Source organism: Rhincodon typus, chromosome 2 (assembly GCF_021869965.1).
Source record: "Rhincodon typus isolate 14 chromosome 2, sRhiTyp1.1, whole genome shotgun sequence".
In the NCBI taxonomy this organism is placed as follows: domain Eukaryota; kingdom Metazoa; phylum Chordata; class Chondrichthyes; order Orectolobiformes; family Rhincodontidae; genus Rhincodon; species Rhincodon typus.
Genome location: NC_063333.1, coordinates 9,438,806 through 9,464,509, shown reverse-complemented (window position 1 = coordinate 9,464,509; position 25,704 = coordinate 9,438,806). Strand labels below are relative to the sequence as shown.

General features: G+C 45.1%; 1 protein-coding gene across 1 annotated transcript in view; it reads left to right on the top strand.

Annotated features, from left to right (window-relative positions):
- The first annotated feature begins 996 nt into the window (after positions 1–996).
- Positions 997–25,704, top strand: part of hhatla (hedgehog acyltransferase like, a) — a 31,675-nt gene continuing 6,967 nt past the window's right edge. The window contains exons 1-9 of the mRNA XM_048618320.1: positions 997–1,027; positions 1,305–1,372; positions 5,993–6,106; positions 10,331–10,525; positions 13,309–13,518; positions 14,565–14,736; positions 17,672–17,816; positions 21,343–21,378; positions 21,992–22,193. Coding sequence (XP_048474277.1) covers positions 997–1,027; positions 1,305–1,372; positions 5,993–6,106; positions 10,331–10,525; positions 13,309–13,518; positions 14,565–14,736; positions 17,672–17,816; positions 21,343–21,378; positions 21,992–22,193 — 1,173 coding nt within the window. The remainder of the gene's footprint in view (positions 1,028–1,304; positions 1,373–5,992; positions 6,107–10,330; positions 10,526–13,308; positions 13,519–14,564; positions 14,737–17,671; positions 17,817–21,342; positions 21,379–21,991; positions 22,194–25,704) is intronic.

The window sequence follows — 25,704 nt, the reverse complement described above, 5'->3', positions numbered from 1 at the left end:
GTCGCAAACAGAGAACAGTCTCTTCTGCTGCTGTTTATAGAATCATAGAATGTTACAGTCCAGAAGGAGGCCATTCGACCCATCATGTCTGTTCCAGACCCCAAAAGAGCTATGCAGCCAGTCCCACTCTCCATCCCTATTTCTGTCATTTCTTTCTGCTCCGTGTAAGAGCCGGTTCTTGGATTTCAATTGAATTTAAGTTGGACCCCTTTCCCCACCTCAGTCTCTTGGCAACCAGGTAACATCAGTGAATCGCTGGGCAGATCTAATAGGACGTTACATGATCCATTTTATTTTGAATTGAAAGAGACGGTTTAGAACATAACCGTCTTTCTAAAACCTCACCCCCAAAAGCAGACTTTTCCTGAGAAAGCCAGGAGGCAGGTGAGGGACGTGTTGGAAGTAACATTTAGGAAACTCTCAGTGTTAGCTTTTGATAATCTGAGGAGAATGGGAAGAAAGGACTTTCAGAATCTGGAGGGAAGGCTAAACTGACAAAATTCTATCTCCAGTCCAACGGGGTAGACGTAGATAGAGGAGACACCTGTTTGGTCACTGCAGAACCAGGGGATATTTACCCACTTACCCCCTGTCTTCAGCATATATACCACCTTTTCCTAGCTACCAATCAGTTCCCAAGGATTGAAACACTAACTCTGCTTTCTCACCATGGATAATGCCAGCCCTGCTGAGTTTCTCCAGCATTTTCTATTTTTGTGACATAAATGAAATCCCTGATCCTAAGATTAAGACTGAGATGAGTGAAAATGTCTTCATTGACAGGATGGGGAGTCTGTGGAATTTTCTGCCCAGAGGATGGTGGAAGCTCAGCATTGTGTGTGTTCAAGATAAAAATCGATAGGCTTCTGGAGACTAAAGGGATATGGAGGTTATGTGGGAAAATTTCAGTTGGCACGGTGAATTAACCATAGTCCAGAATGGTGAGGTAGGTTGATGGGATGAATGGCCTACTCCTGTTCTCTGTCAGAGTGGAAGATGGTGCAAGACATCCTTACTAGTACTTTGTGTGAGTGAGTATGTGTCTGTGTGTGTGTTTGTGTCTGTGTGTGTATATCGGTGTGTGTCTGTGGGTGGGTGTGTTGGGCGGAGTAAGGACGGTGTGCAGAATGGGGTCAGTGAAAGGGAGCACATGAGACCAGGTATCTATTTTCCCTGCATGAACAGAACCAAAGTCTTTGCCAAAAATAAACCTTTCTAATACAGGCCCTTCCTTTTGATAAATCATCTGTTTCTCAGTCTGTGCCTGTTTGTCACCACTGAATTTAATATTTGCCCTCCCACAGATAACGCAAGCCGACAAAGCTTTAAACAGAGTGTCAAGCAAGGATGGGCATATATTGGTCGGAAAATGGTAAGTCAATGATAGTATGAAAGGAATTTGTTTACACCAGCTCGCTGGATGATCCCAGAGAGTTGTGTTGATGGGGTCACCTCGAGGGATGGGACTGAAATTGGTAAAAGGGTGATTGGCCATGGGCTGGAGAGAGGGTCTTAAAGGAAGACAGACAGAGAAAGTGGTAGATGGCCAAAGAAACTTGTTTGGCCCGGGGTTGGAAGTTGCATTGTAGAGGAAGTTCCAAAGCTCAGGACCTGGCATAACCATCAACAGACAAATGATTGAAATTGAGAGTAGTGGTAAATTAGAGAGAGTGTGGAAGCCTCTGAAGGCTTTGGAGCTGGTGAAGACTGGAGATGAGAGTGTGAGGCTGTGGAGAAATCAGAGCAGAGGAGAGACCAACAAGAGAAATTAGTTTGAAAAATAAAAATCTGGGTGTGACAAATATTTGTCAGGGACATGTGGTGCAGTGGTAGTGTCTCTGTGCCTGGTGGATCTGATTCATTACCTATCCCAACAACTTAGTTTCCTTTAGGAAAATGAGCCAATCCTATGCCATTGCTGTCAACTTCTCAGAAGTAGCTGCTTTTATTCTCATTTGCATTTGATAGAAATATACTCTCAGATGTCACCAGTCTGTGTTAAATATTTACACCTGGCTCCTAATAACATGCTGGAAGCAAAGTAAAAGTCATCAAGTGTTGTTTTTGGAATAAGATATTTGACTGTGGCCCAAAATGTGACAGTGAAGGAACGGTGATATTTTTCCAAGGTGGGATGATGAGTGGCTTGGAGAGGAACTTGCACGGGGTGGTGACCTTATCCTTCTAGATGGAAATAGTTGTGGGTTTGGAAGGTGCTGTCGGAGGTACCTTGGTGAGTTGCTGCGGTGCATTTTGTAGACGGCACACAATGCTACAGTGATGCTTAAAAGGTAGGAGGGGTGAGGGATGAGGTGGTGTTTGGAGTGTTTTCTGGATTGTTGTTTGCTCTGTGCTGATCCAAGTGAAAACAGAAACAGAACTAGACCATTCTGCCCCTCGAGCCTGCTACATTATTCAGTATGATCATGGCTTTTCAGGTTGTGACTATAACTCTTAACAACCTAACATTGAATGTATTGCCCGAAACGTCAGCCTTCCTGCTCCTATGATGCTGCTTGGCCTGCTGTGTTCATCCAGCTCAACACCTTGTTATCTCAGCTTCCACTGCTCACTGGTTTCCAAAGACTAGTAACCCTCTGAGAGAAGAAATTCCTCCTCATCTCCATCTTAAGTGGGAGATCCCTCCTTTTAACTGTCTCCACAAGTTGCAGATTCCCCCCACAAGGGGAAATCGTCCTCTCTGCACCTACACTGTCAAAGCCCCTCAGAAAGGTGTCTGTCTCAGTAAGTTCACTTGTCATTCTTATAAACTCCAGTGGGTATAGGCCAGACTTGGTTCTGTCTTCCAGGCCATTGGTGAGATCACCTCTCGAATACTGTGTGCAGTTTTGGTCTCCTTTTTCAAGGAAGGTGCAAATTAGTCGGGTGACAGTTCCGAGGAGGTTCCCTGGATTAAAACCTGGAATGAGGGAGTTGTTTTATGAAGACAGGCTGGACTTTTTTCACTAGAGTTCCGCAGAGCAGGGTGTGATTTGATTGAGGTTAACAAGATCTGGATTAAGGTACTGTTTTAAAATTAGATCTTCTAGGACAGAGGTGAGGAGAAATTTTCTCTCAGAGGCTTGTACAAGTATAAAATTCTCTTCCTCAAACAGCCAGTGCTGGAGGGTTTGAGCTGTAGGAAGAGGCTGAATAGACTGGATCTATTTTCTTTGGAGTGTTGGAGGCTGAAGGGTGACATTATAGAGGTTTATAAAATCATGAGGGACATGGATAGGGTGAATAACCAAGGTCTTTTCCCCCAGGGTGGTGGAGTCCGAAACTAGAGGGCATGGGTTTAAGGTGAGAGAGGAAAGATATAAAAGAAACCTGAGGGGAAACATTTTCACGCAGAGGGTATTGTGTGTATGGAATGAGCTGTCAGAGGAAGTAGTGGAGGCTGGTACAATTACATTTTTTAAAATTCATTCACAGTATGAGGGTGTATCTGGCTAGGCCAGCATTTATTGCCCATCCCTAAATGGCCCAGAGGGCAGTTAAAAGTCATTAGGGAAGGAAACTGCCATCTTTACCTGATCTGGCCTACATGTGACTCCAGGCCCACAGCAATGTGGTTGACTCTGAACTGCCCCTTGGGCATCTAGGGATGGACAATAAATGCTGCCTGGCCAGTGATGCCCTCATCCTGTGAATGAATTAAAAAAAAATATTGCTGTGCTTCTGGAGTCACATGTAGGCCAGACCAGGTAAAGATGAAAGTTTCCTTCCCTAAAGGACATTAGTGAACTAGATGGGTTTTTCCTGACAATCTGGATATTTATTGAATTCAAATTCCACCACCTGTCGTGGCAGGATTCGAACCTGGGTCCTCGGAACATTTCCTTAACAGTCCAATGATAATACCCCGAGGCCATTGACTTTAAAAGGCATCTGAATGGGTACATCAAAAGTCAGGGTTTAGAGCGATTTGGAAAATGGGACTAGATTAATTTAGGAAAATAGTTGGCGTGAATGAGTTGGACCAAGGGGTCTGTTTCTGTGCTGTACAACTCTGTGACTCTATGACAGTGGGGACACGTCGCTGAATATTTTTAAGGTGGAGGTAGAGTCTTGTTCAGCAACAGAATCATAGTTTGAGGCTAAAAGGGAATGTGGTATCTGGAAGACAAAGAGATTCGCCATGATTGAATGTTAGAGCAGGCTTGAGGGGCTGAATGGCCTACATATGTTTGATGTGGTTTCCTGAGACTTGCTCAGCCATTGGAAAAGATTGGGCAGACTAAAACAAAACCAACATGTGCTATAGGGACAGTGGGAACCTGCTGTGAGGTGCAGGCTAATCCCAGAGTTAAACTAAAACAAACAAAACCTTGCTCGCTTTTAATGCCTTCGGACCATTTATATCCTGTCAGCCCTCAGGCGGGGTGGAGGGGAGAGGGTGTTCTGATGAAGCTCATGATAAGCTCATCAGCTCTGATGAAGAGTCATCTGGATTCAAGACATTACCTTGCTCTCTCTCTCTCTCTCCATGGATGCTGTCTGACCCACTGTGGTTTCCAGCATTTTTTGTTTTTAGTTCAGATTCAAGCATCTACAGTAATTTGCTTCCACAAAGTTATGCTGAACTTTTATTTGTCTTATTTAAGGCACCAACGGGGTTATTTTGTAGGTTCTGATCAGCTCACTTTATATAATATCTTTGAGAAGACACAGAGAGAGATTTACCACAATGGTTCCAGGGCTGACCATATTTTGGAACAAGGCTAGGCTGATGAAAATGAGGTGGATCTCCTTGGAGTTAAGAATCCTAGAATCCCTACAGTGTGGAAACACGCCATTCGGCCCCAACAAGTCCACACCGCCCCTCTGAAGAGCATCCCACCCAGCTCCATTCCCCTACCCCTGCATTCCCCATGTCTAACCCACCTACCCTAAACATCCCTGGACGCTATGGGCAATTTAGCCTGGTCAATCCACCTACCCTGCACATCTTTGGACTGTGGGAGGAAACCAGAGGAAACCCACACAGATACGGGGGGGGAATGTGCAAACTCCACACAGACTGTCGCCCGAGAATGGGATTGAACCCGAGTCCCTGGCGCTGTGAGGCAGCAGTGCCAACCACTGTGCCACCCAAAAGGAGGTCAAGGGGAGATTGGATAAGAGTCATACAAGATTATAACCACTTTTATTCAGAGAGAGGTGATGACCTGCAACTGTCTGCCCACTGTGGAGGGTGATCGGCTAGGCAACTGAATAATAAACCTGTAGGACAACAGGGACTGGGGCACTCACGTCACGTGATGAAATGACTGAGGGGTTAAGGTGATGGACTGCGATGCAAACGTGGCTTTGAATCCCACTCTTGCCGTCCTTTCCATAAATGCTGACTGTTCTGTCATCCTTTGCGCTTGTGGCACAATAGTAATGTCCCCACCTCTGAGCCAGGAGGCCCGGGTTCAAGCCCTGCCTGCTCCTGCTCCTGCTCCAGAGGTGTGTAAAAACATCGCTGAGCAGGTTGACCTGGATTACTGAGTGTCTGTATTCAGATATTCTCATTTCTCCTGTGTTACTTAGTACTCCATAAAGAGACTGTGCATCAATTAGGGGTAACAGTAAATGGGGGAGGTAGGGGGGAATCCTTGGGGAGGGATGGTGTTGGTATGTTAATTGTGTTCAATTGCATGCAGGTGAAAATGAAGAGAGGTATGGAATAAATACTAGAATAGACCTAATAAAAACCGAAAGAACTGCAGATGCTATAAATCAGGAACAAAAACAAAGTTGCTGGAAAAGCTCAGCAGGTCTGGCAGCATCTGTGAAGGAGAAAACAGAGTTAATGTTTCGGGTCCGGTGACCCTTCCTCAGGAAGTATAGATCTGTTGGGCTGAATGGCCTCTTTCTGTATTGTGCGGTCCACATTACCGAGCCTTGTATCCTTCTGTCTCTGAGCCGAGAGGACTGTCCCTGAGCCATGGACAGGGTCTTGAAGAGCCAGGCCAGTATGAGTTCCCTGTGTTTTGTTTTGCAGGACGTTGCTGACTTTGAGTGGGTTATGTGGTTCACCAAGTTTCGAAACTACATTCTTTTCGCCTTATCTGGCCATGTTCTGTTTGGTAAAGCTATTTCCATGACGGTTCCTCAGGTGGGTGCCACTTCCATTCTGCCTCTTAACGTTGTTTTATCTTCCTTGGAATATGCAGAAGACCGAAGGGACGGTATTTATTGAGACGTTCTAGAACTAACTCAGATGGTGTGGGATCAAGCTGGCTGTGGGATTTTGTAACTGGGCAACATGATTAGAATGTGATTGCAAAGTGAAATCTTCAGGAGATGATGGTTGGAAGCGGTGTCCAGCACAGCGGCTGTAACAGAGGGTGCAACGTTATGTGGCTGCAGGCGGTTGCATTGTGATTCTTCATCCCCCTCTCCCCAGAGCCTAGGCGTTGGGATAATCCATGGTCATGACCATCATACAAACAGGGAGCAGGAGTAGGCCACTCGTCCTTCCAAGCCTGCCCCATGTTAATCTTCCACACGCTTTGCAATCGAGAGTCTCTCCACAATGAAGCGTCTGAGTGATCAGTAGGAGCTCGGTGAAGGCAGGAAGAGATGATGCAGGCAGCAGTGTGAGGGTGAGGTGGAGAATCAGGCGTGGATCCTGAATGACAGCGAGCGCTGCCAGTTTAAGCAGGGGCCCTGGATGAACATTGGCAGCCTGGGAGGTGGGCAGAGCCATATGAAGACACCCCCACCCAGTTACTAGATCTTTTCCAGCTCTGCCACATCCAGATTCCAGGAATTTTTTTTTATTCATTCACGGGATGAGGGCATCTCTGGCTAGGCCAGCATTTCATAGAATCATAGAATCCCTACAGTGTGGAAACAGGCCCTTCGGCCCAACAACTCCACACCGAACATCACATCATCCCACCCAGACCCATCCCCCTATAACCCACCTAATCTACACCGCCCTGAACACTACAGGCAATTTAGCATGGCCAATCCACCTAACCTGCACATCTTTGGACAGTGGGAGGAAACTGGAGCACCCAGAGGAAACCCACGCAGACACAGGGAGAATGTGCAAACTCCACACAGACAGTCGCCCAAGGGTGGAATTAAACCCGGGTCCCTGGTGCTGTGAGGCAGCAGTGCTAACCACTGAGCCACCGTGCTGCCCTATTTATTGCCCATCCCTAGTTGCCCAGAGGGCAGTTAAGAGTTGACCACATTGCTGTTGGTCTGGAGTCACACATAGGCCCAGACCATGGTAAGGATGGCAACTTATTTCCCTGAAGTGAACCAGATGGTTTTACAACAGTCGACAACAGATTCACGGTCATCATTAGACTCTTAATTCCAGATTTGTTAATGAATTCAAGTTCCACCATCTGCTGTGGCAGGATTCAAACCCGAGTCCCCAGAACATTTGCTGAGTTTCTGGATTAATAGTCTGATGGTCATACCACACAGCCATTGCCGCCTCATTTGACCCTTCTGAGGGCGGAGGGTGGTCCCTGAGGAGTCTCATGCCCCCACACTCCCAGGATGATGCCACCTGTCCTTCTGCCCAGCTGCCCACCCACCAGCCTGCAAATCTCTGTGCACCAAGATGTTGTTTCCAGGAGTTTCCACTGTGGCCAATTCCTGGTTCCATCTTCCCTCCAAGAGGCAGCCTGCTTGTGCATGTGTGCTTTTGCTATGGATTAGCTCAGCTGGCTGGATGACTGGTTTACAAAGTAGAGTGATGCCAACAGCATGGGTTCAATTCCTGCATTGGCTGAGGTTACCTTGAAGGGCTTTCTATCTCAACCTCTCAACTTATTTGAGGCTCATTGCCCCTCAGGTCAAACCAGCACCAGTCATATCTCTCTCTAGTGAGAAGGTGGTCCTCTGGGACTATAGTGACTTTACCTTCACTTTTACTCTACCTTGGGAATGGGGACCAGTGTTGCTGCTGCCACCTGCTGTGTTCAGACCAGGCTGACAGGTTTTGCGAAATGGAGACCAGTGCTGGAGACACAGAGTCTTACTCTGAAATCGTGCCAGTGATGTTACAGGACAGCTGTTGCTTATTGCCCACCTCGGTCTGAGGTGACGCTAATCCCCCAGATTTGGGGGTGGGGTGGGGGTGGGCAGCTGCGTCCCAAGCCCTGCTTGTGTCTGCTTTTTCCAAAAGCATGGTTTTACAAAAGGGATGGAGATTTAATAACATCTACCAGCTGTGTATTCTCACGGGTTTGGCCCGGTCACAGGGTTATTGATACGCGAAATGTAGGTTGTTTCTGCCCAGTTCCCAAGGTATTCCTCAGATTATCAAAAATATTCTATGCTAAAACAGTTCGTGCCCCTTGAAAAGTAGCTTATAGGCCACATCTGTCCGATGATGGCTCGCTTGCAATTGCCAGAATTTGCAGTCAGTGGGACAATTGGCATTGAAATGTAAATTATAAACTGGAAAGCTTCAATAGAAACTGAGGCACTTCACTGAATGATACAGTACAGAAGAAGGCCATTTGGCCCATAACAGCTGTGCTGACACAGAAGAATTCGTACACCACACAGCAATGCAACCTATTGGCAGAGGCTGGATTTTGGCAGACAGTATTGAATTGAGGTAAAAGCCTTTGGACTGTGATCCTGACCCATGTCTGTTTGCTCATCTTTTCAGTTTGGTTTTTAGTTTATTCTTTCATGCCGACAAGGCAGCATTTACAGTCATAGTGTAACACAGCATGGAAACAGGCCCTTCGGCCCAAACTGGTCCATGCTGATCATGGTGCCCATTCAGCTAGTTCTAATTGCCTGCATTTGGTCCATACCCTTCCCATCCATGTACCTGTCCACATGTTTTTCAATGTTCCTATTGTACCTGCCTCAACCACTTTCTCTGGCAGCCCATTGCAAATATGCACCACCTTCTGCATGAAGAAGTTGCCCCTCAGGTCCTTCTTACATCTTCCCCCTCTCACCTTAAACCTATGCCCTCTAGTTTTCAATTCCCCATCCCTTGGAAAAAGACTATATGCATTCATCCTATCTATGTCCCACATGATTTAATACACCTCAGTAATGTCACCCCTCATTCTCCTACATTCCATGGAATAAAGTCCTACCTTGGCCAACCTCTCCCTATAACTCTAGTCTAGCCTACCAGTCCTGGCAACATCTTCATAAATCTTCTTTGCACATTTCCCAGTTTAACTATGTCTTTCCTATAACAGGGTGACCAAAACTATACGCAGTACTCCAAGTGTGACCTCACCAATGACTTATACAACTGTAACGTAACATCCCAACTCCCATAGTTAGTGCCTCGACCGATAAAGGCCAACCTGCTAAATGCCTCTTCACCACCCCGTTCCACCTGTAATGCCGCTTTCAATGAACTATGTACTTGCACTCCAACGTCCCTCTGTTCCACAACATTCCTCACGATCTTACCATTTACTGTATAAATCCTGTCTTGGTATGACTTTCCAAAGTGCAAACCCTCACACTTATCTGTATTGAATTGAATTTGCCAATCCCAATGTATGCCTTCTTCTTTTTCCTGACCAGAGCCTCAATATCCCTCGTCAGCCAGGGATCCCTAAACCTACCAGCTTTTCCCTTCACTGTAACAGAGTCATACAGTCCCTGGATTCTTGATATCACACTTTTAAAAGCCTCCCATTTGCCAGTCATTCCTTCTCCTTCAAACAGACTCACCCTATCAACTGCTGCTGGTTCCTGCCTGATGGCCCCAAAATTGGCCCTGCTCCAGTTTAGCACCTTAACCTGTGGACCTGTCCTATCTTTTTCCGTAACTATGTTAAAACTAAGAGAGTTGTGGTCACTGGACCCAAAGTGCTCTCAGACTGACACTTCAGTCACTTGCCCGACCTCGTTTCCTAAGAGGAGGTCCAGTGTTGCACCCTCCCAAGTAGGGCCCTCCACATATTGATTTCGGAAACTTTCTTGGACACAATTGTTTGTTGCCCGTACCTAATTCCCCTTTGAACTGAGTGGCTTCTTTGTCCATTTCAGAGGGCATTAAGAGTCAACCACATTGCTGTGGGTCTGGAGTCACATGGAGGCCAGACTGGGTAAGGATGCCATATTTCCATTGCGTGAGGGAAGCAGATAGGTTTTAACAACAACTGGTGATTGTTTTCATGGTCGCTATCACTGAGATTAACTTTAAATTCCAGACTTTATTAATTGAATTTAAATTCCACAAGATGCATTGGTGAGATTTGAACCCACAGCATCTGCATTGCTAGTACGGTGACATGACAAATATGCCATCATCCCCCATTGGACGATCTATACCTTTTAACATTGCGAACAGTTATTATATGACCAATGTTCTGTCTTTACACAGCACAGATCCATGTATTTTATGACTTACGGGATACTGGCAGTTCTGGCTACAATGGGTCTCTCATACCTGATGCTGATCCTGGTCCACTGCGTTGTGCTGTACAGCGTCGGTTTAGCTAAACAGAAGTGGCTGTGTTTCGCTGCTGGCCTCTGCAGCCTAGCAACATTCAAATTCGAACCCGTGAGCTCTTGGCAGGTAAAAATGTCTCGAATAGGAGCAGGCCCTTGAGCCTGTTCCATTCAATAATGATTTCCCTCTTCCACTTTTCCTTCTGTCCCCTCATCCCTTCATTCACCACGTGATGTTGCAAATAGTTGGTTGAGAGATGGACAGGACTGGCAGCTTAATGTTCCAGAGAGGCATGATAGAGAGGGGTAGGAAAGAGTTGGGGGAGTTGTGTTACTGATTAAGGAGAATATCACAGCTGTACTGAGGGAAGACACCTTGGAGGGTTCATCCAGCAAGACTACATGAGTAGAGTTTAGGATTAGGAAGGATTCAGTCACCTTGATGGGATTGTACTACAGGCTTCCCAACAGCCAGTGTGTGATAGAGGGAGAGATATGTGAACAGATTATGGAAAAATGTAAATGTTGTAGTGAGTGATTTTAACTTCCCCTATACTGATGGGGATGTCTTAGTGCTAGGGCTTGGATGAATTTGGAGGAGAACAGATTTGTTAGGTGTGTCTGGGACGGTTTTCAGAAACTATGTGTAAATAGCCCAACTAGAGAAGGGGCCATCCTAGGCCTGGTTATTGGTGAATGAGCCCAGCCAGATGATTGAAGTTTCAGTGCGGGAGAATTTCAGGAACAGTGACCATAATTCTGTAAGTTTTCAGTTATTTACGGATAAAGATAAGAGTAGCCCTTGGGTGAAAGTACAGGCATTTCTGTTATAACGTGTGTTTCATTAACGCAAATTGGCTGTAATGTGATTGATGCATAGTGGACACTGTTTGGATAATGCAAACTTTCTGCTGTACAGGTATAGCAATTTCCCTATAATGTGATTTTCTACGGCAATGTTTTATAGTGCAAGGTCACACAAGAACACAACTATCACATTATAGGAGAAATACCTGTATTAAATTGGAGGGGTAGGCTAACTACCACAATATTAGGCAGGAACTGGAGAACCTAGATTGGGGGTGGCAGTTTAAGGGTAAATCCACATCTTGGATGTGGGAATCTTTTAAATGCCAGTTGATCAGAGTTCAGGACCAGAATGTTTCTGTGAAAATGAAGAATAAGGATGGCAAGATTCAGGAACCTTGAATGACAAGAAAAATTGAGAGCTTAGTCGGAAAGAAAAAGGAGGCATGTATAAGGTTTAGGAAACTCAAGACAGACAGAGCCCTCGAAGAATACAAAGGTAGCAAGAAAGAACTCAAACAAGAAATTAGGGCTACAAAGGGCCATGAAATGCCTTTGGTGAATGAGACTAAGGAAAATCCCAAGCTGTTTTATGCATATACAAGGAGCAAGAGGGTAGCTAGGGAAAGGGTAGGTCTACTGAAGGATAAAGAAGGGAATTTATGCGTGGAGCTAGAGGAAGTGGGAGAGGTCCTTAATGAATACTTTATATCTGTATTCATAAAGGGAAAGGACACGACACATGGTGAGTCTCAGGACTCACATTCTAGGGCATGTCAATAGAAAAAAGAGGTGCTGGGTATTTTGAAAAGCATTAAGGTAGACAGCTCTCCAGGAGCCTATAGGGTCTATCCCAGAATGCAGAGGGAGGCAGGTGAGGAAATTGCTGGGGCTTTGTACAATATCTTTATATCCTTTTTAGTCACTGGAGAGATCCCAGAGGACTGGAGAGTAGCCAACTTTGTTCCCCTTTCTTAAGAAGGGCAACAGGGATAATCTAGGAAATTACAGGCTGGTGAGCTATATGTCAGTGGTAGGGAAATTACTGGAGAAAATTCTTGGGGACAGGATTTACTCACATTTGGGAAAATGTGGATTTATTAGCGATAGGCAGCAAGGCTTTTTGTGGGGAAGGTCCTGTCTCACAAACTTGATTGAGTTTGTTGAGGAAGTGACAAAGGTGATTGAGGTCAGGGCATTGGATGTTGTCTGTATGGACTTTAGCAAGGCCTTTGACTAGGTTCCTTATGGCAGGCTGACACAAAAGGTGAAGTCACGTGGGGTTTGTGGTGAGCTGGTAAGATGGACACAGAACTAGACAGAGAGTAGCAGTGGAAGGGTGCTTTTCTGACTGAGATCTGTGACCAGCATTAGCTATGAGGAGAGATTGAACCAACTTGGTTTGCTTTCATTTGAATGTCAAAAGATGAGAGACACCCTGATAGAGGTTCACAAAATTATGACAGGCATGGGTAGAATGGATAGTTGGAGACTTTTTCCTAGGGTGGAAATGTCAATTACTAGGAGACATAAGCTTAGGGTAAAAGGGGAAAAGTTTAAAGAAGATGTGAAGGGAAGTTTTTTACGCAGAGAGTGGTAAGTGCCTGGAATGCACTGCCAGAGGAGATAGTGGAGGTAGATGCAATAGCTATGTTTATGAGTCGTCTTGACATATACATGAACAGGCAGGAATAGAGGGATACAGATCAATTAAATCAGAAGGTCTTTTATTTAGGGCCTGTTCCTGTGCAGAACTTTGAGTTTTTATGACAGTCTGTTAATGAAATGAGCAGTTTCTTCTCTCTGTTTATTAATTGAATTTAAATTCTCCCAGCTTCAGTATTTGAACATGAGCCCTCACTGCCTGCCTCAAGAAGTTCCAGCAAATTCACCTGCAGAACACACTTCTTCCAGTCCTCCCCTCAAAAGAATATCCAGTGCAATGAAGTACATATTGTTCTGATGAATCCTGGAGGGTTGCAATATGGTATTGGGCCAGATCTTTGTAAATCCGCTTTTTGATTAGCCTCTTTTGGAGATTCCAGTTTTACGTGCAGTTGAACTTTCCCTGTCTGAACTCTTCTCTGGTCCATCTCATCCTAGACTGGGTTTGTAACAGGCACCTTCCAGCTCCATGATGTCCTGTTTTATGGAGGAAGTGGTTTCACCATCATGCGATGTATGAGCTTTGCATTGGAAAACACCGAGTGGAAAGATGGGAACTACTCAATCCTGGATCTGCTGGTGTACAACTTCTACCTCCCTTTCTTCTTCTTCGGACCGGTAATGACCTTCGATCAGTTCCACGCTCAGGTGAGCTTCAAAACAATGCCCAGGAGATCAGAGAAAGACTTGCATTTATATATACACCTTCAGGATGTCCGAGAGTGCTTTTACAACCAGTGAGAGATGATAGTCACTGTCGTGACTTTCAGGAACAGTAACATCCCAGAGCAGCCAGAATAGTACTTAGATAACCCTGATGTTGGTAGATGGATGAATATTGGCTAGGACACGGGGTAAATCTCTTCTGCTCTATTTTAGAAAAAACACCATGGAATCTTTTTAACCCAGGAGAGAGGGAAAGGAGGGTTTTGGATGAATCTCTGATCTAAGCAGAGGTATTCTTGGTAGTATTGCACTGCCTTTGTGCTGTGTTGGAGTGTCTGTGTACAAGATTGTTCAAGACCTGAGACCTATGTTCCCTTTGTAGCTGCAGTTCTGAATGGCCATGAGAATTTGTCAGGGAAGAGATAGGCAGTGCAGCAGCAGCTGTCCCTCTCAGAAACCCCACACAGAACAACAGAAAGGCCACACACACAAATTAAGGGCAACATTGGTCATGGGTGAGATCTGTCAAATGGCATTTGACCCTCTCCAGGGGTTTTAGATACAAGCAAAGATTGAATAAATTGGGCTTATTCTCCTTGGAGCAGAGAAGATTAAGAGGTGACCTTATGGAGGTGTTCAGAATTATGAATCATTTTGACAGGTTGTTCTGTTTCCACTACATCAGTAACTAGAGGTCACAATTTCAAGATAGTCAGCAATAGAGCTAGGAATGAGATGAGGAGAAACTTCTTTACTCAGAGAGTTTGTTAGGATTTGGAATGCACTTCCTGGGATTGTGGTGGAGGAGGATTCCATAGGAGGCTTCAGAAGAGAGCTGGAGATATATTTGGAAGGGATGAAAGGGCTCAGAGAAAGGGTTGGAGAATGGGACTAGCTGGGTAGCTCTTTCAGGAGGCTGTACAGACACAATGGGTCTGATGGCCTCCCCCTGTACAGTAACACTCTGAGTCAATAAAATAATTTCCTATTATAGAAGATTCTCTTACTCTGAACCTTCTGTATCACAGGTGAACCAAGAAAAGCTCATTCGGAAAGAGAATGAAATGTGGAACATCAGGAAGTATGCCATTGTGCACCTTGCTGTAATAATCCTTGTGGATATCTGCTTCCATTACCTCTACATTCTGACCATCCCTTCGGACCTGAAATTGGTGGCACACCTTTCCGACTGGGCATTAGGTAAGTCCTGGATTCTCCCATTAGCCCATTGACTCCCACAGCTCCATTCCCATGCCCAAACGTCTCCTCTTAAATCTTGCTTGACCATTATCCCTGACCTCACTGAGGCTTTGGGCGTCCTCACTTCCTTTTCAAATCCTTCCTTGGCTTTCTTTTACGTCGGTCTTGCCCCAGCCCCAAGCTCAACTCCAACTCCATCTCCAACTAGGGGGGGGCATAGCCTCAAAATAAGGAAGAGCTTCTTCTCTCAAAGGGTTGTGAATGTGTGGAATTCTCTGCCCAGCGAAGAAGCTCAGGCTGCCTCATTGAATGTTTTTAAGCAAAGATAGATTTTTGAACAGTAAAGGAATTAAGCGTTATGGTGAGTGGGCAGATAAGTGGAGCTGAGTCCACGAAACGATCAGCCATGATCATACTGAATGGTGGAACAGGCTCGATGGGCCAGGTCGGACAGGTCAAGGGGGGGGGGGCGGGATGAGGTTAGTAGGTGGGGGGTGGGGGGGGGGGCTTGAGGTTGGAGGAGGGGATAGATAGGAGGAAGGACAGGTTAGGGAGGCGGGGATGAGCTGGGCTGGTTTTGGGATGCGGTAGGGGGAGGGGAGATTTTGAAGCTTGTGAAGTCCACATTAATACTGTTGGGCTGCAGGGTTCCCAAGCGGAATATGAGTTGCTATTCCTGCAACCTTCGGGTAGCATCGTTGTGGCACTGCAGGAGGCCCAGGATGGACATGTCATCTGGGGAATGGGAGGGGGAGTTGAAATGGTTCGCGACTGGGAGGTGCAGTTGTTTAGTGTAAACCGAGCGTAGGTGTTCTGCAAAGCAGTCCCCAAGCCTCCGCTTGGTTTCCCCGATGTAGAGGTGGCCACAACGGGAACAGCGGATACAGTATACCACATTAGCAGATATGCAGGTGAACATCTGCTTGATGTGGAAAGTCTTCTTGGGGCCTGGGATGGGGGTGAGGGGGCAGGTGTAGGGGCAGGTGTAGCACTTCCTGCGGTTGCAGGGAAAAGTGCCGGATGAGGTGGGACTGGAGGGGAGTGTGGAGCGGACAAGGGAGTCACGGAGAGAGTGGTCCCTCCAGAAGGCAGATAAGGGTGGGGAGGGAAAAATGTCTTTGGTGGTGGGGTCGGATTGCAGATGGCGCAAGTGTCGGAGGATGATGCGTTGGATCCGGAGGTTGGTGGGGTGGTACGTGAGGACGAGGGGGATTCTGTTTTGGTTGTTATTGCGGGGAAGGGGTGTGAGGGATGAGTTGCGGGAAATGTGGGAGACGTGGTCGAGGGCGTTCTCGACCACTGAGGCGTGGAAGTTGCGGTCCTTGAAAAACGAGGACATCTGAGATGTACGGGAGTGGAATGCCTCATCCTGGGAGCAGATGCGGCGGAGGCAAAGGAGTTGGGAATAGGGGATGGCATTTTTGCAGGACGGTGGGTGGGAGGAGGTGTATTCTTGGTAGCTGTGGGAGTCGGTGGGCTTGAAATGGATATCAGTTTCTGGGTGGTTGCCGGAGATGGAGACAGAGACGTCCAGGAAGGAGAGTGAGGTATTAGAGATGGTCCAAGTGAACTTAAGGTTGGGGTGGAAGGTGTTGCTGAAGTGGATGAACTGTTCGAGCTCCTCGTGGGAGCACGAGGCAGCGCCGATACAGTCATCAATGTAACGGAGGAAGAGGTGGGGTTTAGGGCCAGTGTAGCTACGGAAGAGGGATTGTTCCACGTAACCTACAAAGAGGCAGGCATAGCTTGGCCCATGCGGGTACCCATGGTCACCCCCTTTGTCTGTAGGAAGTGGGAGGAATTGAAAGAGAAGTTGTTGAGGGTGAGGACGAGTTCGGCTAAGCAGATGAGGGTGTCAATGGAGGGGGACTGGTCGGGCCTGTGGGACAGGAAGAAGCAGAGGGCCTTCAGGCCACCTGTATGGGGAATGCAGGTGTATAGGGACTAGACGTCCATGGTAAAGATGAGGTGTTGGGGACCGGGGAATTGGAAGTTCTGGAGGAGGTGGAGGGCGTGGGTGGTGTCACAGACGTAGGTAGGGAGTTCCTGGACCAAGGGGGAGAAAATGGAGTCCAGATAGTTGGAGATAAGTTCGGTGGGGCAGGAGCAGGCGGAGACAATGGGTCGACCAGGGCAGTCAGGTTTGTGGATTTTGGGAAGGACTTCACAAGCTTCAAAATCTCCCCTCCCCCAACCGCATCCCAAAACCAGCCCAGCTCGTCCCCGCCTCCCTAACCTGTCCTTCCTCCCACCTATCCCCTCCTCCCACCTCAAGCCCCACCCCCATCTCCTACCTCCTAACCTCCTCCCGCCCCCATCTCCTACCTACTAACCTCCTCCCGCCCCCTTGACCTGTCCGTCCTCCCTGGACTGACTTATCTCCTCCCTAACTCCCCACCTACACTCACCTTTACTGGCTCCATCCCCACCTCTTTGACCGGTCTGTCTCCTCTCCACCTATCTTCTATCGGCCTCCCCCTCTCTCCCTATTTATTTCAGAACCCCCTTCCCCACCCCCATTTCTGAAGAAGGGTCTCGGCCCGAAACGTCAGCTTCCTGCTCCTCTGATGCTGCTTGGCCTGCTGTGTTCATCCAGCTCTACACCTTGTTATCTCAAATTGCACCTTCTGCTTTGGTGGGATTTGAACCCAGATCCCCATGACATTACGTGAGTCTGTGGATTTTGTGATAATGCCACCAGGCCATTGCCAGGTAACATTATGAATGCACTTTCCTTGGGGCATCAAATCTGAGCTGGAACTTGAATCCAGTGTTTCTAATTCAGAGGGAGGGATTCTACCCACTCTGCCATGAGCCCTCTAATATAAAGGATACTTTACCAAATAGAAACTCAACCCAGTCCTAATAGCACTGAAATATTTTCACTGACAAATGTGCCTTTGCTTTTATCTCCCTCCCTGATTCCATGGCAAAGCTTGTTTGGCTTATTTCAACCTGGTGTACGACTGGATAAAGGCAGCGATGATGTTCGGAGTGGTCGGAACTGTGGCCAGACTTGACTATCTTGACCCACCCAAACCACCAAAATGCATCACCATGCTGTACGTCTTTGCTGAAACGTAAGTGTCTCTTTTCTTCCTTTTTATTCTGTTTCCTTTTGTCCTTCTAACGGAGAGAAAAAGAGAGCTCTGGGATTACCGCAAAAAAGAACTGATCCCTATAGTTCGCTTGTGTATTTTGCATCCATTGTGGTAACAATGGAATTTTTCTGACACTGCTTTCAGACACTGACATTACAAGAGATCAAACTGTGCATATAGGCTGTGGCAGGTCTGCACTGTGGGGTCTTCATAGAATCCAGGGCAGTACAGCACAGAAGGAGGACCCTCAGCCCATTCAGTCTGTGCTCACTGTTTCAAGGGAACCGTCCAATTTTCTTCCCTAGCTTTTCCTCTGTAATCTTTGTAATTTGTTTTTTCTTCAAAACTTTATCCAGATTGCTTTGAATCTATTAAATCTGCTTCTGTCTCCCTATCAGGTGGTGTAGACCTAATTGTAGTTATGCATTGTGCAAAGTAGCTTTTCTTCATTCTACTTTATGGTACTTTCGCCAATCATCTTCAATTTGTACACTTAAGCCATTTTATTTACCATTTCCAAGTACCTCGTGATTGTAAGGACTCCGATCAAATCTTCTGTAAGGCTTATTTGTGGGAAAACATTTCTTATTCATTCATAGTATTTGGCTATCATTACCAAGACCAGAATTTATTACCCAACCCTAATTGCCCTGGAGCAGATGGTCATGAACTACACCATGGCTGGAGATTTTTGATCTCTTATCTACCATAGTTAATGTAGTCAATTAATTATTTTGACATGGTGTGGCAATGGTGTATGTTATTGTCATTTGCAATTTGGATTTTTAAAAGCAAAAGGAGGATGTGTGCTTTCAGTTCTGTGAAGGTAACTTTATTAAGTAGTCAGGAGGTTATTTGGAACAGTGAACTGAAGACAGTTTCCAGGATGGCATAGCACTTCAGTTCAGTGCCTCATTGGACACCTGTGGTGTTGATGGATGGAATATTTATACTGCTGAGTTTATGACAGACAGAGAAAATGGATTAGAGACACTAATTTAGTTTTGACTTCAGAATAGGAGAAACAGGTTTTCAGTTCAGTTCTTCATAGCAAGAAAAGTCTTAGTTTGTAGAATCTCCAAGTTGTGGAAGTGTTGAGAAGCTGCTAAACTATCAGAACTGAAGATGTTTAGGCCATAAGAATTGGAGAAAAAAGCTCATTCTAGCAAACTTGGAAAGAATTTGTAAATCTGTCTTAGCATTTAAAAAGGACAAGTGAAAAGAACCCATTAGGTAAGTGTTATGGACCAGACCAGACCCTCAAAATATTCTAAGAAGGTAGCCTTGACCCTAACATTTTCTTATTTTAAATACAAACGTAAAGTGTCTGTTCCTGATACAATGCGACTGGTCAAACTACTCAACATATCTTATTTAAACGCTGTAGTTAAAACCACAGAAAGAGGAATTTAGAATAATTTAACTCAATTGGAAAACTTAACAGAGTAATTGATACAGTTACTATTTATAATTAACTGCTGTATTATAGTAACTTCCCATAAACATATCCCTTAGCAAAAGAAAGAAAAATTCAGACGCAGATTCTCACATGCAGTTTTCCAATCCGGGAGGGGAAATATCTAGAGAAGATTCAGAGAGAGTAGCAGCCAGGAGACTTCCACTGAAGCTTCCAACTCTTTTGAGACCCCAGTAGCTTCTGCTTAAAGCTAAAGCTAAACTTAAAACCAAAAAAAGCAATCTAGAAAGCCTAGTCTGTAAGAGCTGGCCAAACCTAGGCTGCCTCCATTGTCAAACTTTTCAAAATAATAGCCCAAGGCCTCACAAGCTGTTTACTCAAGCGGTCTTCGGTAGACAGCTTGTCTCTTGAAAGCCACAGCGTCATCACATAAGGAATTAGAACTGAGATTTCTTTGGGATTTAAGGACCTGTCATTACTGGGAAGCAGGTTGAAATTTTGTTTTAAATAAAAACCGAAAGAACTGCAGATGCTGTAAATCAGGAAGATAAACAGAAATTGCTGGAAAAGCTCAGCAGTTCTGGGTGCATCTATGAAGAAAAATCAGAGTTAACATTTTGGGTCCAGTGACCCTTCCTCAGAAATTTTGTTTTGCTATTTACATCAAGACTTTTCTAAACTGGCTTATATATAGCTTTTCTTTTAAAAAAAGTCTACTTATGTAATAAACATGAGTCTTTTCTAGAAAAGAAAATTTACAGCTCCGTGGGTATGCTTCAGTAACTAAACACTTCATTAGTCAAGTACAAAAGTTATATGTATGGTCAATGAAATATTATGATTCCAACTGATAATACTGGACATGTTCAATCCCAGATCAAAGGCTAGTTTCGATGCTGATATATTCTGCATTCTACTGCAACCGCATGCTTGCTTGGAACAGTCCTGATGATGGGTTCTGACCTGAAACATTGACTGTCCTGCTCCTGTAATGCTGCCTAACCTGCTGTCTTCCTCCAGCTCCACACTGTATTGAATCTGACTCCAGCATCTGCAGATTTTGCTATCTCCTCTTGCTTAGAACTGATTTATTTTGGTCGCTGTTCCAAAATTGACTTTCTGAACTTTACTTTAAATAAACATAACTGAACTGGCCTACAGCCTCTAATTCTGGATTCGGAACTCAATAATTTATATGCAAAATAAAGCTTTCATCACTTCATGATCTGACTTGTCCAGTGTTGCCATTAGCTGAAGAATTGATGTGGAGGTGCCGGTGTTGGACTGGGGTGAAAGAAGTCAGAAATCACAGTCCTTCAAGGAGCAGCACTCCAAAAGCTTGTGATTTCAAATAAACCTTAGGACTATAACCTGGTGTTGTGTGACTTCTGAGCTAAAGAATCTATTCGGGGTTCGGATTCAGGGGCTGGGTGGACAGAATGTTTGTTTGGTGGAAGATGATGACTGGTTGTTAGGAGTGTAGACGGACCAGGCCTGGGTGATGATCCGGTCAAGGATCTATGATACAAGGATTTACATATATATATAAAAAAACTCGTGGTGTGTATGTGCTGCTGGCTCTCACTGCTGGCTCCCTAGTTGGGAAGCTGGTGGCAAGCTACCTTCTTGAATGGTTGCAGTCTGCTCGGTGAGTCTCCACGCGCAGTGATGTTAGGGAGGGAGTTCCAACACTGTTGCAGCGAATAATAAAGGAAAAATACAGGGTGAGATTATCATACTGAATGTGGTTTGGCTTCTTTAGGAAGCACGCTGCAGAATGAGCTGGATAGATTCAGTAATTAGTGACTGGTCTGTGTAGTGAAGTAAATGGAGCTTCTGCATCTGTTTACTTTTGTGCCTTCAGGAAGAAGCCCTTAGACCAGTGGAAACTGCTAATTAGGGTCATAGAGTCATACAACATGGAAACAGGCCCTTCAGCCCAACTCGTTAATGCTGACCAGGTTTCCTAAACTGAACTAATCCCATGTTCCTGTGTTTGGCCCATATCCCTCTAAACCTTTCCTTTTCATGTACCTGTCCAAATGTCTTTTAAATGTTCTAATTATAATTATATGATCTATATTTCAGGCACTTTGACAGAGGGATAAATGACTGGCTGTGCAAGTAAGTAACCAATCTTTGTTTTGATCTGTTTTTATTTGTACCCAGAAGGTGGCAAAGCCACATTGACTGCTCTTCCCTAATTGCCTTGAGAAAGTGGTGGCAGAGTTTCTGATAATGATGACATCCCTGCGGCGTTTCTTGGTGCAGATTGTCAACAATCATTTCTATGCGACACTCCAGGAGGGATTCCTGGGCTGTTAAGTGCTTCGGGATAGTGTGTGAGGTGGCGAAAGGCGCTATACAAATGCAGGTTCATTCTTTTTGCGGCGAACATCATTGGTATGTCTCCTCGCTGGACGTTCATCCAAATGGCGCCCCCTCTGGGTGGGAGGGGAGGGCAAAGACAGGGACGAAGTGGTGGAGATCAGAGCACTGCACTGCTCAACTGTGACACACCCCCCCCCCGCCAACCTCCCACCACCACCATCACAACCCTAACCCGTACCACCATCTTTATTGGGAGATGCTCAAATGTAAACAGGATAAAGCCTGGCCGTGCAGGGCCTTGCATGTTTGAAGCTGATACTCACAACCGGGAATCTCTGCCCCAGCAAGAGAAAAGAGGGCAAGTCTGGATACGAGAGCTACAAAGACAGTGTTCCTTCTTCCCCAGGTACGTCTATGATTATTTGGGAGAAGACCATGACAACATTCTGAAGGAGCTGCTGGCGACAATTTGCACCTTCCTTATCACCACACTCTGGCTCGGCCCGGAGAACGTGGTCTACATCTGGTCCATGTGTAACTGCTTCGGCCTCAACTTTGAGCTGTGGGTACAAAAGTTCTTCCAGCTGGAACCCTTTGCTTCTATTGAGGTGAGATCCTAAACTTACAACATTTCCCTTGTTGGTTGACAAAACCCTTTGTAGCTGGGAATTCCTGCACCTCCTGAACTTGGGAGTTGCATGCACTGAGCTGGTCAGACCTGTCTGTGGCTCAGTTGGTAATGCACACTTCTCTCAAGTCAACAGATTGAGGGCTCAAGCCCCATCCCAGAATTGGAGTATAAAATCTAAGCTCACAGACGGTGCATCATTTTCAAAGGTGCTCTCTTTTGGAAGAGACATTAACTCAAATCCCTTTCTGTCATCTTGGGGCAAATACAAGAAACAGGAATAGGAGAAAACCATTTGGACCATCTAGCCTGCTTTCCCCATGCACAGAAAATCAATATGCGAGGTGTGGACTCATGGAATTGAGGGCACTATATTAGCATTGGTAGAGGATTGGTTTGTGGACAGGAAGCAGAGAGAGGGCATAAATAGGGTACGTAGTGAATGATGGAGTGCTACAGGGGTCAGTGCTGGGGATTTAGCTATTTTACAATCCCCATTAATGACTGAGATGAAAAGAGACAATAATGAGTCTACACTTCCTGATAATAAGTGGAGGTGATGGCCTAGTGGTATTATCACTGGACTGTTAATCCAGAGACTCTGGGGACCTGTGTTCAAATCCTGCCATAGCAGATGGTGGAATTTGAATTCATTAAGAGTCTAATGAATCCATTATTGATTTTAGGGGAAAAACCCATCTGGTTCATTAACATCTTTTAGGAAAAGAAACAGCCATCCTTATTTGGTCTGGCCTACATGTAACTCCAGACCCACAGCAATGTGGTTGACTCTTAACTGCTCTCTGGGCAATAAATGCTGGCCCAGCCTCTGATGTCCACATCCCGTGAATGAATTTTAAAAAATAAAGCTAGGTGGAAAAGTGATACAATGGCTGAAAGGATAGACAAGTTAACTGACTGGACATCAAGATGGGAGATTGATGACAATGTAGGGAAGTGTGAAATTATTCACTTTTGCTGTAGGAACATGAAAGCAAAATACTGTATTAAAAGTGTGAAATTTGTAGGTACTGCAAACAATTAGGAATACAAATAGCAGATCGGCCTTAATTGGAGGATCGGTTGGAGTACAGAAATAAAGACCTCTTGTTGCAATTGTACAGGTGAGATCATATCTAGATGCACAGTTTTGGTTTCCACATTTAAGAAAATATACACTTGCATCAGAGGTGAATGTTCACTAAATTAATTCCTGCAATGAAGTGGGTGTCCAATCAGGAGATGCCAAAGAAATTGACTCTATCTTCCCTGGAGTTTAGAAGAATGAGCAGTGGTCTCATTGAGACCTACAAGATTCTGAAGGGGCATAAAATGTGGTCTCAGAATAAGGAGGTAATCATTTAGGACTAAGATGAGAAATTGCTTCAACACAAGGGTTGTGAATCTTTGGGATTCTACTCAGGAGATTATGGATGCTCCATTGTTGTATATATTTAAGTCAAGGAGAGAGAGAGATTTTAGGTGTCTTGAGGAATCAAGGGATAAAGAGAGTGGGCAGGGAAGTGGGGTTGAAGCGTAATGGGAGAGTAGATTTGATGGGCTGGATAGTCTACTCCTCTTAATGGTTGTGTTCTTTTGAATTTATGGAGGGCAATAAATGCTTGCCAAGCCAGCGACACCCACAGCCCATTAAGGAAAAAAAATGCCATGGTGTTGGAGGAAAGCTATACTGGCATTGGAGGAAGTCCAGAGAAGGTTCACTAGGTTGATATCAGGTATGGAGGGATTGTCTTATGAGGAGAGGTTGAGTAGGTTGGACCTGTGTGCATCGGAATATAGAAGAATGAGAGGTGATCTTAATGAAACATACAAAATTCTTAGGAGACTTCACAGGTAAATGCGGAGAAATTGTTTCCCCTTGTGGGAGAGCCTAGGACCAGAGGGTACAATCTCAGAATGAGGGGTCATAGGTAAAGAGGAATCCCTTCTCTGAGGATAGTGAATCTGTGGAATTCTTTACCACAGAGGGCTGTTGAGTCTGGTTCATTAAGTATATCCAAGACTGAGATGGACAGATTTTTAATCTGTAAGGGAATTGAGGGTGATGGGGAAAAGGCAGGAGAGTGGAGTTGAGGATTATCAGATCAGCCACAATCTCCTTGAATGGCAGAGCAGACTCAATGAGCTGAATGGTCTACTCTAGTCGTATGTCATATCATCTTGAATGGAAAAGACCCCAAACTTTTTCTTTGGAAAGACAGGAAAGGAAGACAGAGGGAGAGAATGGCAGTCAAGATAACTTTTTTGAGACATCAAATAAAAAAATGCATTAGGGGACATTATTTTCACAGTGACATCATTGTATGATGACATCACATCAGACAACAGAGAATATCTTGAAGGAAAGCACAATTTGAATTGTCACCATTTATATTTTTGATTGAGTTTTGGAGGTTTATTTAAAAATGAAATATTTCTTCTCCAGGTTTGGCCGTTGCAATTTAGCTCCATCCAGCCCTGGGCAAGAGTGAAATGTTAGCCATCTGTATACATTTGAGGATCATGTCCCGAATGTACATTATCTTAAAGGATGATGATGTGATGCAGTGGTAATGTCAGTGGATTAGCAATCAGATATTCCAGGCTAATGTTCTAGGGACAAGAGTTTGAATCCCACCATGGCAGATAGTCAAATTTGCATAGCATAAAAATTTGGTAATGAAAATCTAGTCCAATGGTAACTGCGTAACACTTGTTGCAAAAACCCATTCAGTTCACTAATGTCCCTGAGACCAAAATAAATAGGAACGCAGTAGACTGTTTGGCTCCTGGAACCTGCCCTGCCATTCAATCAGTTCATGCTGATCTGACATTCCCCACATCCACTTTCCTGCATTTTCTTCATAACCCGTGACTGATCAAGAATCTATCTATCTCAGCCTTAAGTATATGCAAGGATATTGCCGCCACAGCTCTCTGTGGCAAGGAGTTTCAAAGACTCTCAACCCTCTGAGAAGAAAATCCTCCTCACTTAAGTCTTGTCTTGTCATCCCTTTATTCTGAGACTATGCCTTCTGGTCCTAGACTCTCCCATGAGGGGAAACATCTTCTCGGCATTTACCCTGTCAAGCCCCTTAAGAATCCTATACATTTCAAGAGATCACTTCTCGTTCTTCTAAACTTCAATAAGCAGAGTCCCAAATTGTTCAACCTTTGCTCTTAAAAGAATCTCTCCATACCAGGGGATCATCCCTACAGAACCATCTCTGAACTACCTCTAATGAAATAATATCTTTTCTTAAATAAGGGGACACAGCACTCCAGATGTGATCTCACCAGCACCTTGTACAGATGCAGTTAGACTTCTCTATTCTTATACTCCAACCCCCTCAAAATACGGAACAAAAACAAAGTTGCTGGAAAAGCTCAGCAGGTCTGGCAGCATTTGTGAAGGAGAAAACAGAGTTAATGTTTCAGGTCCAGTGACCCTTCCTCAGAACACCCCTTGAAATAAGGTCAGTATTCCATTA